This window comes from Aristolochia californica, unplaced genomic scaffold, assembly GCF_029961685.1.
Source record: "Aristolochia californica isolate CCGP_79_NKW_82.1479 unplaced genomic scaffold, dmAriCali1.0.hap1 SCAF_9, whole genome shotgun sequence".
Lineage (NCBI taxonomy): Eukaryota > Viridiplantae > Streptophyta > Magnoliopsida > Piperales > Aristolochiaceae > Aristolochia > Aristolochia californica.
The window spans coordinates 5,834,968-5,848,637 of NW_027182290.1; the positions used below are offsets into that span (position 1 = coordinate 5,834,968).

General features: G+C 39.7%; 1 protein-coding gene across 3 annotated transcripts in view; it reads right to left on the minus strand.

Annotated features, from left to right (window-relative positions):
• The window catches only part of LOC137941962 (uncharacterized), a 41,220-nt gene extending 31,209 nt beyond the window's left edge, over positions 1-10,011 (minus strand). For 2 of the 3 annotated variants that reach the window (XM_068787603.1, XM_068787601.1), the window contains exons 1-2: positions 9,750-10,011; positions 8,952-9,063 (exon numbers count right to left, since the gene is read on the minus strand). In XM_068787603.1, coding sequence (XP_068643704.1) covers positions 8,952-9,063; positions 9,750-9,959 — 322 coding nt within the window. In that variant the 5' untranslated portion in view covers positions 9,960-10,011. Of the gene's footprint in view, positions 1-8,951; positions 9,064-9,652 lie in introns of all 3 variants that reach the window. The other variant, XM_068787602.1, reaches the window with a different exon arrangement.
• Positions 10,012-13,670: the final 3,659 nt, after the last annotated feature.

Consider the following 13,670-nt stretch of genomic DNA (forward strand, 5'->3'; position numbering starts at 1 on the left):
GGGAAGCTTCATATAGACATCTTCCTACAGATCACCGTGGAGAAAGGCATTCTTCACATCCATCTGATGCAATGGCTAAGATAGTACGGACTGTGGTCATCTTGGCAACTGGGGCAAAATTTTCCTCATAATCAATCCCATATTCCTGCCTGTTCCCCAGGGCCACAAGGCGGACTTTGTACCGATCCAACGATCCATCGGAACGCAACCTTGACAGAGAAGACCCACTTACTTCCAAGAGGCCGAATAGTGGGAGGGCAAGCCACAATGTCCCTGGTGTGATTCTCCTCCAGCGCTTGTAGTTCAGTTTGGATGGCCTTTTGCCAACACGCATGGGCTATAGCCTGTTTATATCCAAAAGGAAAGGAAATAGAAGACAAAGTAGCTACCAAAGATACAGGGGAGGGAAAACCATACCGGTCAGGAGGGTGAGAACTACGTGTGGATCTGCGAAGATGGAGGGGAGCAGGAGCAGAGGGAGGATCAGGAGCAAGCGCTAGGTCAGAAGGAGAAGAGGGCAGCGAAGCAGTGGGTTGAGGCTCATCAAAGCTCGGCAAACTAGACAAAGAGGTAGACGGAAGTGTAACTTGAAAGGGAAAGAAATATTGGTTTTCAAAGAAGACCACATTCCGAGAAACACGGACTCGACGCGCCTCAGGATCATAGCAAACATAGCCCTTTTGAGAACCGGCATACCCAAGAAATGCACACACAACGGATTGAGCTGTAAGTTTATGTCGTTCATGATCAGGTAAATACACAAAACAAACACAACCGAACGTCCGAAGATTTGTGTAGGACAGAGAATAACCGTATAATTTAACAAAGGGAGAGACATGATGCAAGACAGGCGAGGGCAGGCGGTTAATTAAATGGACGGAGGTAGAGAGAGCTTCACACCAAAACCTAGGAGAAACGGATGATTCAATGAGAAGGGTGCGGACCATATTAAGAAGGTGACGATTTTTGCACTCAGCAACACCATTTTGTTGGGGTGTCGAGGGACAAGAACGTTGAGAGATAATGCCTTTGTTTTGAAGAAATTATTGGAATTCTGCCGATATGTACTCGCCTCCAGAGTCAGAGCGGAGTACTTTAAGGTGAGCGGAGAACTGGGTTCAATGAGTGCAAGAAACCTCTTAAAAACGACAAAAACGTCAGACTTAGCTCGTAGGAAGTAGACCCAGGTAAATCGACTAAAGTCATCAATAAAGGTGACAAAGTACTTAATGTGTGCATGCGAGATAACGGGAGCAATTCCCCAAACATCACTATGAATAAGGTCAAAGCAGTGGGAGGCATGCGAGGCATGATGCGGAAATGATAAAGTTTTACTTTTGCCAAGTTTACATGATGAACAGTGAAAAGACATGTCACGAGAAGTACAATCTTGATTGCCTAATAAACCCGATTTAAATAATGTACGAAGTACAGCCGAGTTTGGGTGGCCTAGATGTCTATGCCACAACTTAGGGCCAGATTCAACAACATTACAAGCAAAAGAAAGTACAAGAGAACGTGGAATAACAGTGGATAGAAAGACTTTAAGTGGAAATAACCTGCCCACTTTAGGCCCTTCGCGATCACCTTCCCCGACGCTTGATCCTGCACAACACAGCCAAAGCGAGAAAACTGAACATTACAGTTTTTATCAACCAATTGACCAAGAGACAAAAGGTTTGTCGACATGTCAAGAGACACAAAGACATCAGCTAAAGATGGAGAGAGATCACCAACAGCACTGATAGGCAGAGTGCTGCCATCAGCAGTGTTGATGTGCAGATTGCCATCATACTTTCGGACATTCGAAAGAGATACCACATTGTTGGTCATGTGGTTAGAGGCACCAGAATCAAAATACCATGGTTGAGTAGAAAGGTTTTGTTTACCTGAGATACCAAAAGTAGAAAAGGCAGAAATGATCATCTGTTGTACCATTTCAGGAGTGAGAGTGGTGGAACTGGCAGGTGCTGGTGGAACAGGAATGATAGAGACCGAAACGGCAGGCGGCAATGTGGCAGAACTAGATGTACCGGTGGATGCATGATAAGTTGTAGGCTTCCTCCGTGGAGGTCGTGTAGGGCAAACGGTGATGTGATGACCCGGCTTCTTACAGTAGCTACAGAATAGAACCGACTTCTTGGGACAGTCCCGAACAAAGTGACCATAAGCCTTGCAGTGGAAGCACTGAACAAAACTGGTGTCCCGACCCTGAGGCCTTCCTTGTGCTACATAAGCTACAGGAGCCGAGAGATCAGCCTAAACGCGAGGTTCCATGCCAGCCTGAGTAGTAAGGCGTTGCTCCTCCCGAAGAAGTTCACTCAAACAGGCATCTAGGGACGGCACCGGATGACGATTCATCAGATGTGATCTAGCAATCTCAAACTCGGGACGAAGCTTCATCAAGAATTGATCCCGTTTACTGGTGTCATGGACAGCTTGCACAGCAGAGAGAGCAGCAACAGGGACATCCTCGTAAACAATGTCAGTGTAGTCAGCCCATAGATTTTGGAAGCCCGAGAAATATTCTTCAATAGAACGACTGCCTTGGGTGAAATTTGCAAGTTCATATTCAACTTGACAACGACGGGCCGTGCTGGTTTGACGATAAACCTTGTGGAGGTAATTCCACATATCGGCGGCAGTTTTGTAGGGCCTCAGATTTGGGACTAGGTGAGGCTCAAGAGATCCATGTATCCAAGTCATAACTCTAGCATCCATGATGATCCATTTTGACAATGCGTCAGCATCGCCAGGTGTCGGATCACTCCCATCAATATGACCTCATAAACTTCTTCCCTGAACAAATAACCGGAACTGAAATTCCCAAGTACCGTAGTTCTTGCCCGTGAACCGAATAAGAACGAAATCAGACTTATCTGCTGACATGATAAAATTGAATATAGCAAAATTCCTGATGCACCCCCGCAAGATAAGAAATTCCAAATATACCTCCACTTTTCAGAAATTTCAAATAGACCTCTACACTTGCAGAAATCCAAGAGTTGCCCCCAAGTTAACAAAAATTCGAATTAGACCCCCAAACTGTTAGAAATTCGAAAAGCACCCTCGCACCTTCAGAAATTCCAGAATGGCCCCCCAAACTTTCAGAAATTGCAAAGTGGCCCCCAAAGATTCTCAAATTGCAAAATGACCATATGCCAAATAATCACCCGAAACGAACGCGCGGGAGAAAAAAATTTTTACCTTTGTACCCCTTCCGGCGAGTGTCCCGGCAAGAACCCCCGTCCCGTTGTAGCTTCTTCGGCAACGAAAGCACCGATGGAGCTTTTCCGACGACGGAACCACAACGTTTTCGAGCTCGGAGAATACTTTCCGACAACCCCTTTCGTTTCCCCTTCCGGCGAGAACCCTCTGCCGTTCATTTCCCCTTCCGACGAGAACCCCCTTCCTGGCAACGGAACCTCCGTAACTCGTCCGGCAACGGAACCACCCGACAAGTATTTCCAATAGCGCCTGATATCAATGCTGAACGCGAAGAGAAAAAAAATGGTCAAACAACGCAAGTCGTCGGACAAAAAATACATCGGACGGCTACTCTTCAGAGCTCTGATACCATGACAAAACAAGATCAAGGGACTGACGGAACAGTCCAAACATCCACAATAGAGAGCGTAGTCTGGTTTCACGGCAAAACGAAACACACGAAGATCAATCCAAAATTGTTTCCGTTGGGGATTTTTCCCCTTTTATTAAGTATTTATCCTTTAGGTTTTCCTATTACAAAATGGCCCGTGGGCCCAAGCCAATACCCCCTCATCCCATTAAGCCTAATCAAATAACCCTATATACAAATCCCAAATTATACAACAATTATGAATATAAATTACATTTAATATACATTTTAACATATCGTAACACCATTTCCTTCCAAAGATTTGAAGAGTGAGTATTAAACTTCCATAGCCATTTTAACAATAAAGCTTGATTCATGTCTCTAGATTTCCGGATTCCCAGGCCCCCCATATTCTTTGGCTTGCAAACATCATCCCAACTAACCATGTGGTACTTAAAAGCATCACTCGATCCCCTCCATAAGAATCTTCTTTTCAACTTATCCATGATCTTACAAATAGCAATAGGGCAAGGCATGAAAGACAAAGCATAATTTGGGATACCTGCTATGCATAACTTTAGGAGAACGAGTCTCCCCGCTTTACTAAGAAGACGCCCCCTTCCATGATGATAATCGGGATTCCATTTTTTCTACCACCGGATTCCATAGCCTCCTGCTGCATATACGCCCATTGAAGAGAGGTAAACCAAGATATGTTACGGGTAATTGACTTAAGGTGCATCCAAATATATTTGCCATCTCAGTGAGAACCTCAAGATCAACATTGAAGCCCATTAGGGAAGTCTTTCCCAAAATAACTAACCAAAGTTAGGAGGTCTTTTCCAACTAATAACCACATGAATTTTCCTGACACTAACCCATTTGGTTTTACTCCAACCAGCCTAGATAGCCACTTGAACTACTTATTAAAGTTACATCCATCCATCAAAAGCCTGGGCACCACTCATGAGCCCTAGCCATACAAGCAGGAAAAAGAGTAGCAAGAGTCCTCCAACCTTGTCACAACTTTTTGCCTAGTATACAAGAAATTTCCTGCTCTCAACAGGTAGAAGGATGTTTAAAGATGGCAAGACATTTTCTTCTTTTGAAATTGAGGAAGACAAGATGTTAGAAAAGATACTTGAAATCAATCCATAAAACAAATGAAAAGAAGATAAACATTTCAGGATGCATTCAACAACTTCCAGGCAAGAAAATGGAAATTTATGTTGTTGCAAATCTCATTTCCAAAGCCCTCTCCAACTATTGGAGATGGTTATATGATACTTCAGCTATGTGGTGAGATTGTAACAATAAGATTCTTTTTAACAAAGAAAAGGGACAACAAGATTACAACAGAAAATCAGGTACCTAACACAACCCTTCTTTGCATGGTTTGCATGCAACATAAATATTAACTGTTACAATGGCAGTCAATCTACAATCCAAAACCCAAAAGCCACAAAAGTGTAACAGCTCAAATAAAGATGACCAGCATTTGGATTATTTTTGAACAATAGAGTGAGAAACTTTTTATTCCAATCAGGAACAGTGATGGAGCTTGTTGATTTTCAGGACTCTATAGATCACATCTTGGGTAAAGAAGAAAAGGAAGAAGAAGAGAGAAGAGTGCACACATTGGAGAGAAAAGAGGAGGAAGAATAGGGTTATGGACTTAGTCAAAACCCTCCCCTTAAACTTTATTTATAAATACTAAAAGTACTAATATTATAATTATACCCTTCACCCTAGTAAGAGTAAAGAAGAGACAAAAAACATAAACTAATTACATCAATGACACTCCAACATATTCATATCTTCCAACATTTCCCCTCAAGTTGGAAGGTAATGGCAGTGATCCCAATTTGAAACAAATAATATAGATGTAGTAATAATCTCCTTCATCACGGTGTCCCAAGGATAAGTACGAAACCGGGCACAGACTCTCAAGGGTAGAAATAGGTGATAAGTCGAAACCAACCTCAAATGACTTCGAACAAATATAGTGATAATAATCACTAAAGTAGGTAATGTCTGTCATTCACAAGACAACGATAAAAAACCCAAAGGTACCAATAAAAAGTCTCAATGGACTTAAAAACACCCATATATATAAAAGGGACCAACCAAAGCAACACCCCAAAGGGTTGGCCAAAGGGGGTAAACAAGAGTCAAATAAAGGACGGTCGGAGAAAGGTTACCAATTAATAAGAGGGTAATGGGTAATGAAAAGAATATAAGGTGAGAAGTCAGGGTCATCATATGTTTTATTTTCCGAAGTAATTCAAATACTTCATCATATGAACCAATGCCGACAACAGTCAGCGAATAATGAACCTAAGGCAAGCAACCGAGGAGTTCTTCTTCAATAGTAATGTCTCAATCAAAGAGACACGATAGCAACTGTGGTAATGAGTCATCGAAGCGCAAGCTGACACCAATAATAACTGAGGATAATCCAAGGTAATAATCAAGCCGAAGTCAAGGAACCAAGTCAAGGATGAGTGTGCCTGAGTTAAAAGACTGAGTTACACCGAGTCGGTTTCATACCAATATAGCCGAGTTGCGGGAGAAATCGGTATAGTACGCAGGACCGGGACTAGTATACCAGTGGCAGAGAGTAAGTCGGCCGAGTTAGGCTAACTCGTGAATCCGAGTTGTCCCGGTCCGAGTCAGAACTTGTTGGTACTGAGTCAATCCAAGTTAGGCTGAACAGAGTCAATAGCAAAATACAATTATCAAACCAGTATGTATGGTTTATTTCATACTAGCTCAGGATGTCATGGAAAGTTGCGATGAACCAGCTCAGAAACTCGGGATAAACCAGATCAGCACATCCAGAAATAAACCAATTGGAATCAAATAGCAATCGGCCAGATCAGTAAGCCAAAGATATAGCAGTAATTTCAAGATAAACTCGGATTAATAGCAGCCAGCGAGATCAGTTCGGGAGATTCTACAAAGATAAACTTCCAAAGATATGAAGAAGAGATCAAAACCTGACAGAGACACTTGATTGAAGACGAAACAGCAATCATGTGCTAGCTCGGATGAGAGCAGATAGAGTCAAACTGGATGAAAACAATACCACGTCTGTCCAAGATAACAGCAATCTTCCAATGTATAACTTGTTGGATGAAGAAGAGAATTTCAACTTGCCAGCATATATGGCACCAGCACTCTTCCAGAAATAAGATAAACACCAACAAGCACTTCTAGATTTCTGGAATGAGATTACGGTTGTTGAAATGAAGATGAGGTTGGTCAATTAACAATGATAATGGCAATGGCTATAAGAGAAAAGCGAACTCAGCAATCTGTTGCCAATCTGTGAGTAATGTTGGTTCCAGAAATAAACCAAACGTCAACAAAGATGCCACCTGCTGGAAGAATTTCCTAGTGAAGATGCCACCAGCTGGAAGATAAGACTCCAGCAATTCTTCCGGAAATAAAATAGCACCAACAAAGTTGTGGCTGTTGCAGCCGAAAGAAATTCTGGAAGCTACAAAGCACATATCTGAGTTGGCTAAATGGCAAGTTTCCTGTTTGCTCACAGATACATCTGAGCTGATTTTCATTATTTCCTTTGCAGAAACAAGGAATGACGATGATGAATCAGCAATAATCAAGTAGAATCACTTCTAGGATTATGCACAGCGGGGATTACGATAGAGACAACCCGGCAGCAGCAATTTGATTCTCCGAGATGAAGCTGTTGGACGATCAGCAGAGACAACAATCAGCATGGACGACTATCAGCAGGGACAACGATCATAATTCAAAGTGGTGCCAAGATCACCACATACTAGACTATCAAAAAAACTTATGCTCCCCCTGCTGAGATACCACCAAGGTTATAGCACCGAGATTAGTAGACGAAGGCTCCGACTCTACAACTAAGTCTGATTCCGTGAAGAGACTATGGTGATCAGGTCACAAGAGATCACAGGTCACCGAGCAACCAGGGGAGAAGCGCAAGACGACTGCTATCCAAAGGAGAAGTAACTTTGAGAAGTGCAGAAGCAACCAACTTTGAGAAGTGCAGAAGCAACCAGGCTGCTTGCAGAAACCAGAGTAGATAGCCTAGTCTCACATAACAGATACCAAGCCGATGGGTGGCGGTCATAGGAGTCTTTCGATCAGTTTTTTAAACAATCTTCTTGCTCAAAATAAGCCATAATCACAATGATGAACATGAAGCAGAAGCTGCAGGGAGCAATGTTGAAGAGATAGACAACTGCTGTTTCTCTCAACGTGAATCAAAAACCAAAGTATGTTGCATCAACGATAGAAACCGAGTGATGAGCAATCACTACCATGGCTAAATTGTGAAGAATTAACAAAAGATATGGATTTTATGCATTACACTAGCAAAGAACCTTGTCTTCCAAAGATAATGTGTCAATAACAGAAAAAATAAACATTTATCTAGCTTTCATGGACGACTGCTCTATCAAGACCACCATACCGAGTTTTTGACACCTTGTACTCCACCAAGCAATATCAAGTTTGGAATTCTAAAAAATCATAGCTATGAGTCCTGAAAATCAATTACATCTTGGGTAAAGAAGAGAATGAAGATGAAGAGAGAAAAGTGCACACGTTGGGAAGAAAAGAGGAGGAAGAATAGGGTTATGGACTTAGTCTAAAACCTCCCCCTTAAGCTCTAATTATAAATGCTAAAAGTACCAATTTTACAATCATACCCTTCACCCTCGTAAGAGTGAAGAAAAAATAAAAAACATAAACTAATTACATCAATAACATTCCAACATATTCATATCTTCCAACAGAGTTGCCCATGCTTTGTATTAAAGTCTCTTGGGCATTGCTGACTCTACAACCATGGAGATTCACTTCTTCATGAACTTATCGTTTTCAGAGATCGCTTCAAAGGCTATATCCTAATCAAGGGCGACTTGAAAGCTGTTATTGGATGGGGATCCACCTTATCAAGTTCTCCTTGGCGCCACTGGAAAACTTTTGATGAAATTGTAGATATCATTTCTCTTCTTGAGTGTAGTTCGAACCATGTTCCCAGATCAGCTAATGTTTTAACTCATTCACTTGCTAAGCAAGAAGTCTCCCTCCAATTGCGTCGTTAGGGGAGTGTTCCCTTCTTAGTTATTTTTTTTGGGTTGCCTTGAATAAAATTCTCATATTTTCAAAAAAAATAAAAAAATAAAATCTTGAACAAGAATAAATAGCAGATGCATCTCATTATCCTGCTCCATAGCAGAATATAAAAGAAATAAAAGAAGCTGTCGAGGTAAGTGATAGACAATAGCATGCTTCTAATCAACCTATCACTGAATTTCACCAGACAAACAATTGACAAGTTAAGAAAACAATCAAATAAAATCTAACGGATTACCAAGTGGTTCTGGGAGACTTTGCAAGACAAGCTTTACATTGTCAGACGACATGGATGCAACGAGATAGCCAACAAATTCAGACCATGAACCACCAATTCCAATGCGGTCTCTCTGCATGCAAACAAATGCAGTCAACATTTTTTTTTTTTTTTTGTGACAGTGAACAAACTCTTCATTAATTGACCACTCAAACTACATTTTAAGAGCAAGACCAAAATCGTGACGTCGGATCTCTCAAAAGAGTAGAAAAAAACTGGACATAAAACTAGTCGAGCACTTACAAACTACTCTGAAGGCCAAAACCACTTTAAAATAATGAAACACATTGCAAGAGATTCTGAGGAAGGCATATATCCCATGACACTTTTTTCCGTCTGGTCCCAGACAAAACGAAGACTGATTAAAATAAGCTGAAACAGAAGCTATGTATATCAACGTAAAATGCAAAGTCTGTTCAAAAACCAAATCCCGCCGAGACCCACTTGTTCTAATGGCGTAGAAAAGAGACTGGGTCCCCCCATTTTCAAATTATATAAGAACGTTCCGCCCAATCCCCCCTCCTTCCAATCAAAAACTCTCAAAACTATGACGCAAGAGGAGCCCTTGGGTAAAAGTAAGAAAGTAAAATCAATAACAATGTTTGACCAGTCGCGTAGTTTCAGGGCTGTCAGTAAAGAAGGAAGAAAAGTAACTCTCTCACCAAGTCCTCAAGGTCCTGAATGGTACGAACGCCATCAAAAGTATGGCTCCGGAAATCGGAAACGACGAACCTGAGGCGAAGAGGGTCCAGAGCGTACATGTAAAAGAGGAACGGATGCAGCGGGAGAGGAGAGGGAGGTGGGTCCCATTCGGCGTTCGCTTCTCCGAAAATGGGTTGGAAGTCTTCTAAGATCGCCGTCATCGGCGCCCACAGAGTACCACGTTCGACCGTGGGTCCAGAGGAAAGGAAAAAGGCTGGCTAAGTTGGAGGTTTTAGAGATGCGAAATGAGGAAGCAGGGAATTCCATCACCCCTCTTGTTTGTTTCGGACTTGCAATCTTTCCGTGAAAGACGCTTCAGTACCTCGTACCGGCGTTCAGCCGTGGCCGCTTCTTACCGTTGGGAATTTTTCCCTTTCGCCCAATACAACAATCGATAAAATAAGTGGCTACCACCGAGTAGCTTATGTGAGATGGCACATGAGGCATCCATTAAGAGTCACAACTATGCTACCTGGTGAATATAATCTACAATGGCTATGAATATAAAAATGTCACTTCATAATATACTATTGAAATTGGACTTCCCAAAGCTTTCAAATTTGTTTCTTCTACAAAAGTTATAGTTTCTTAAATGATAGTGATTTAGCATGTAGAACCAAAAAAGATATGCATATTCATAAAAATATTATTTGATGAGCCAAGAAATTAATTTAGTTTTTTTAGTTCAAGAACTTCATATTAAAACTTGTAAAAATAGATTAAAGTTAATTTATTGAGTAGCTAATATAATTCTTACTTCCCTTAATATATGTCCAAATCCTATTGTTTATGTCTTTCTCATCGTGGAACCACAACTTTATATATAATGAATAGCTTAGGGTAATTTAGTATTTTATTCATGCTCAGTTGTTCAGTTGTTCTAGGGTTTATCCCTTAGTGTTTGACTTTGGGTGTAACTAGGCTAAGGGTAGTTTTAATTGTAATTTCATTCTACTTGTTTCCTCTATTATAAATAGCAGTTCATTATACTCAATTATAACCAAATCAATGAATTATTTCTCTTCTCCAAAAATTCAACGTAAGTCTTCCAACCAGTTGTTGGAATTTGCCAACATCAATATTATCTTCAATGCAACACATAGTTTTACGTCTGATTTCATAGGTGTATCTACAAGTTTACATCCAAGCATTCCAGTTTCCTCTTGGAGATTGAGTACATACTTTCTTTGAAATAGAATTATGTTGTAGCTAGATGGAAGGAATTCTAGACCCAACTTTTTTTACTAGACCATGATCTTTTATTTGAAACACATTATCCATGTCCTTCTTGACTTGTTGAATCTACATAGTGTCACTGAAGGTAATGATAATGTCATCTATATATACAACCATAAGAATTATACCTTGTACAGTGTTTTTTGGTGAAAATTGAGTGATCACTTTTCACATCTCTTAAAATTGAGTCATACAACTACCATAATGAACTTATTAAACCATGCATGAGGTGATTATTTAACTGACATACTTTCTCCCCCCTCACCCCATAATCTGGTGGTGGTTGAATCATGTAATCTTTTTAGATAAATCACCATTTAGAAAAGTAGTTTTTACATCTAGTTGATAAATAGGCCACTTCAAATTGGCAGTTATAGATAGAAGAACTCTTAACAAAAAGGTTTCATTGTAATCAATGTCATGGGATTGTGTATACTTTTTGCTAGTAATTGTGATTTATACTAAGCCACTATGTCATTAGGGTTATATTTGATTGTAAAAACCCTTTGGAACCCATTGCTTTTTTTTTGGGGGAGAGATGATAAGTCCCGATTGTTGTTATTGTACATGTCTTGCATCTCTTAGTCATGGTTGGAATAGAAGAAGATGATAAGGCTGCTAAAAAAGACACACAACTGGAGGACAACCTATGAGTGGATATATGATTTTTAGTTGGATGAGAAGTGGAAAGTGGATTGATGGTTCTAGGATGAGGTTCCTTATGTATAGCGATAGTATCATGAGGTGGACCAAATACAATAGGTGAAGATGGTAGAGAGCAAACCTTAGGAACATCAAGATAATCCATAGGTGAGTGATTGGCTAAGGGAGAGAAGACGACTCAGTAGATGGTTGCTCTTCATGAGAGTGGTGATTTATCTAGTGGAACAATTGGTTTTGGCATCCTTGTTGAAGATTGAAAAGCAGGAGAATGAGTGGAAAAATATGACTAATCTTCAAATAATGTAATGTGAGCAGAAATAAATATTTTTTTAAGAGTAGGGGAATGACACACATATCCTTTTGATTATTTGAATAACCCAAAAAGATCCATTTGAAAGCCCCAAGGTTGAACTTATTTTGATGAGGCCCTAAGTTATGAACAAGGAACACATCCAAACACATGAGGTGGTAACGAAAAATGAGTTGAGTCAGTGAATAATTTTGAAAATGGTGTGCAATCTTGTAAGCCACTAGAAGGTATTCTATTAATAAGAAAGTATGCAGTGGGGACAACATATGGCCTATAAAATTGAGGAACACTGATAGATAACATAAGAGTCCTTCCAACTTCTACTAGGTGTGTGTTTTTCCTTTTTGAGATACCATTCTATTTGTGGTGTATAAGCACAAGGTGATTGATGAATAATACCCCTTTTGACATAAAAATTGAAATTGAAAAGAGATATATTATAGCAAAAAAACAGAATTTTCTAGTGAAATTGAGCTTCAATCATAAAAAAAAAAAAAAAATTACAAATACTTTTGATCTATCTTCCATTAACTATAACCAGGTAACTCTAGAGTAATCATCCACAAATATCACAAAATACTTAGGTTGATAAATGTTTGGTATATCGATCGGTCCCCAAACATTAGATTGAACCAAAGAAAAAGGAACTTGAAGATACTTTATCTTGCCTAGGTAAGAAAACAGACCTGTGATGCTTCCCAAGTTCATAAAATTCATAGATAACTAAGTAAGTTATATAAAAGAAGGAACTAATATTTTAAACTTGACAAAGATAGATAACCAAGCCAATTATGCCATTGAATGTCTTCTTGATTTGTTGTAGCAACTATTGTCAAAATTGTAGAATTCAAAAAGTGGAGACCTCCTTTCTCATGGCAGCCATGAACTACTTGTTTCGTCTTGATGTTCAGAAAGACAAAATGAGAAGGAAAAAAATTAACAAAACAATTTAGTTTCTTGTGTTAATTAGCTAACAAACATGAGACTCAATGAAAATTGTGGAACAAAAAAACCATTAGATAGAGATAAGCATGGGGATATAGTAGAAGTACCGGTACCCTGAACTTTTGTTTGAGATCCATCTACTATAGATACAAATTGATTCATAACACAAGGAGATAATATTAGGATAAATTTATAATTTTACCAGTAAGGTGTTTAGAGGCTTTGGAGTCAATAATCCAAGGTGAAAAACTAACAAGAGAGAAGAAGAGTATGTACCAGTAGTAGCAAAAGGAGTTGTAGGAGTACTTTGAGGGGCAACCATTAAAGTCTTGATCTTTTGTAACAATTCATAATCCTCCTCTATGAAAACTTTCCCTTTTGAAGAATCTAAAGAGGCTTATGTATTGGTTTTCATAGTAGGAATAAATGCTTTGTTAGCCTTAAATTTAGCTGATATACCATGTAAATTCCAAAAGTTTTCTTTCACATGATTATTAAAACCAAAATAAGTACACTTCATATTCTAACTAGAGTTGGAGGAGTTGTTACTTCTACATTTGCATCTACCACCATGTCTACCTCCTCTTCCTCTCCTCTATTGTAGTTGCCACTCTCCCTTTCTTGAGAGAACATGACAAAATTTTCCATTTGATCTGATAGAGATATGGGTCCCTCGGTTGGAATCATGAGCATTGTAGCACAAACATCATCAAAAGAAGGTCTAGTAGAAGAGCCAAGTACTTGAGATTTTGTAACACCAAGATAGGGCTCAAAATCTAGCAAAGTGCTCGTGAAGAATGTTTCCTTGCTTTCTTATGTACATC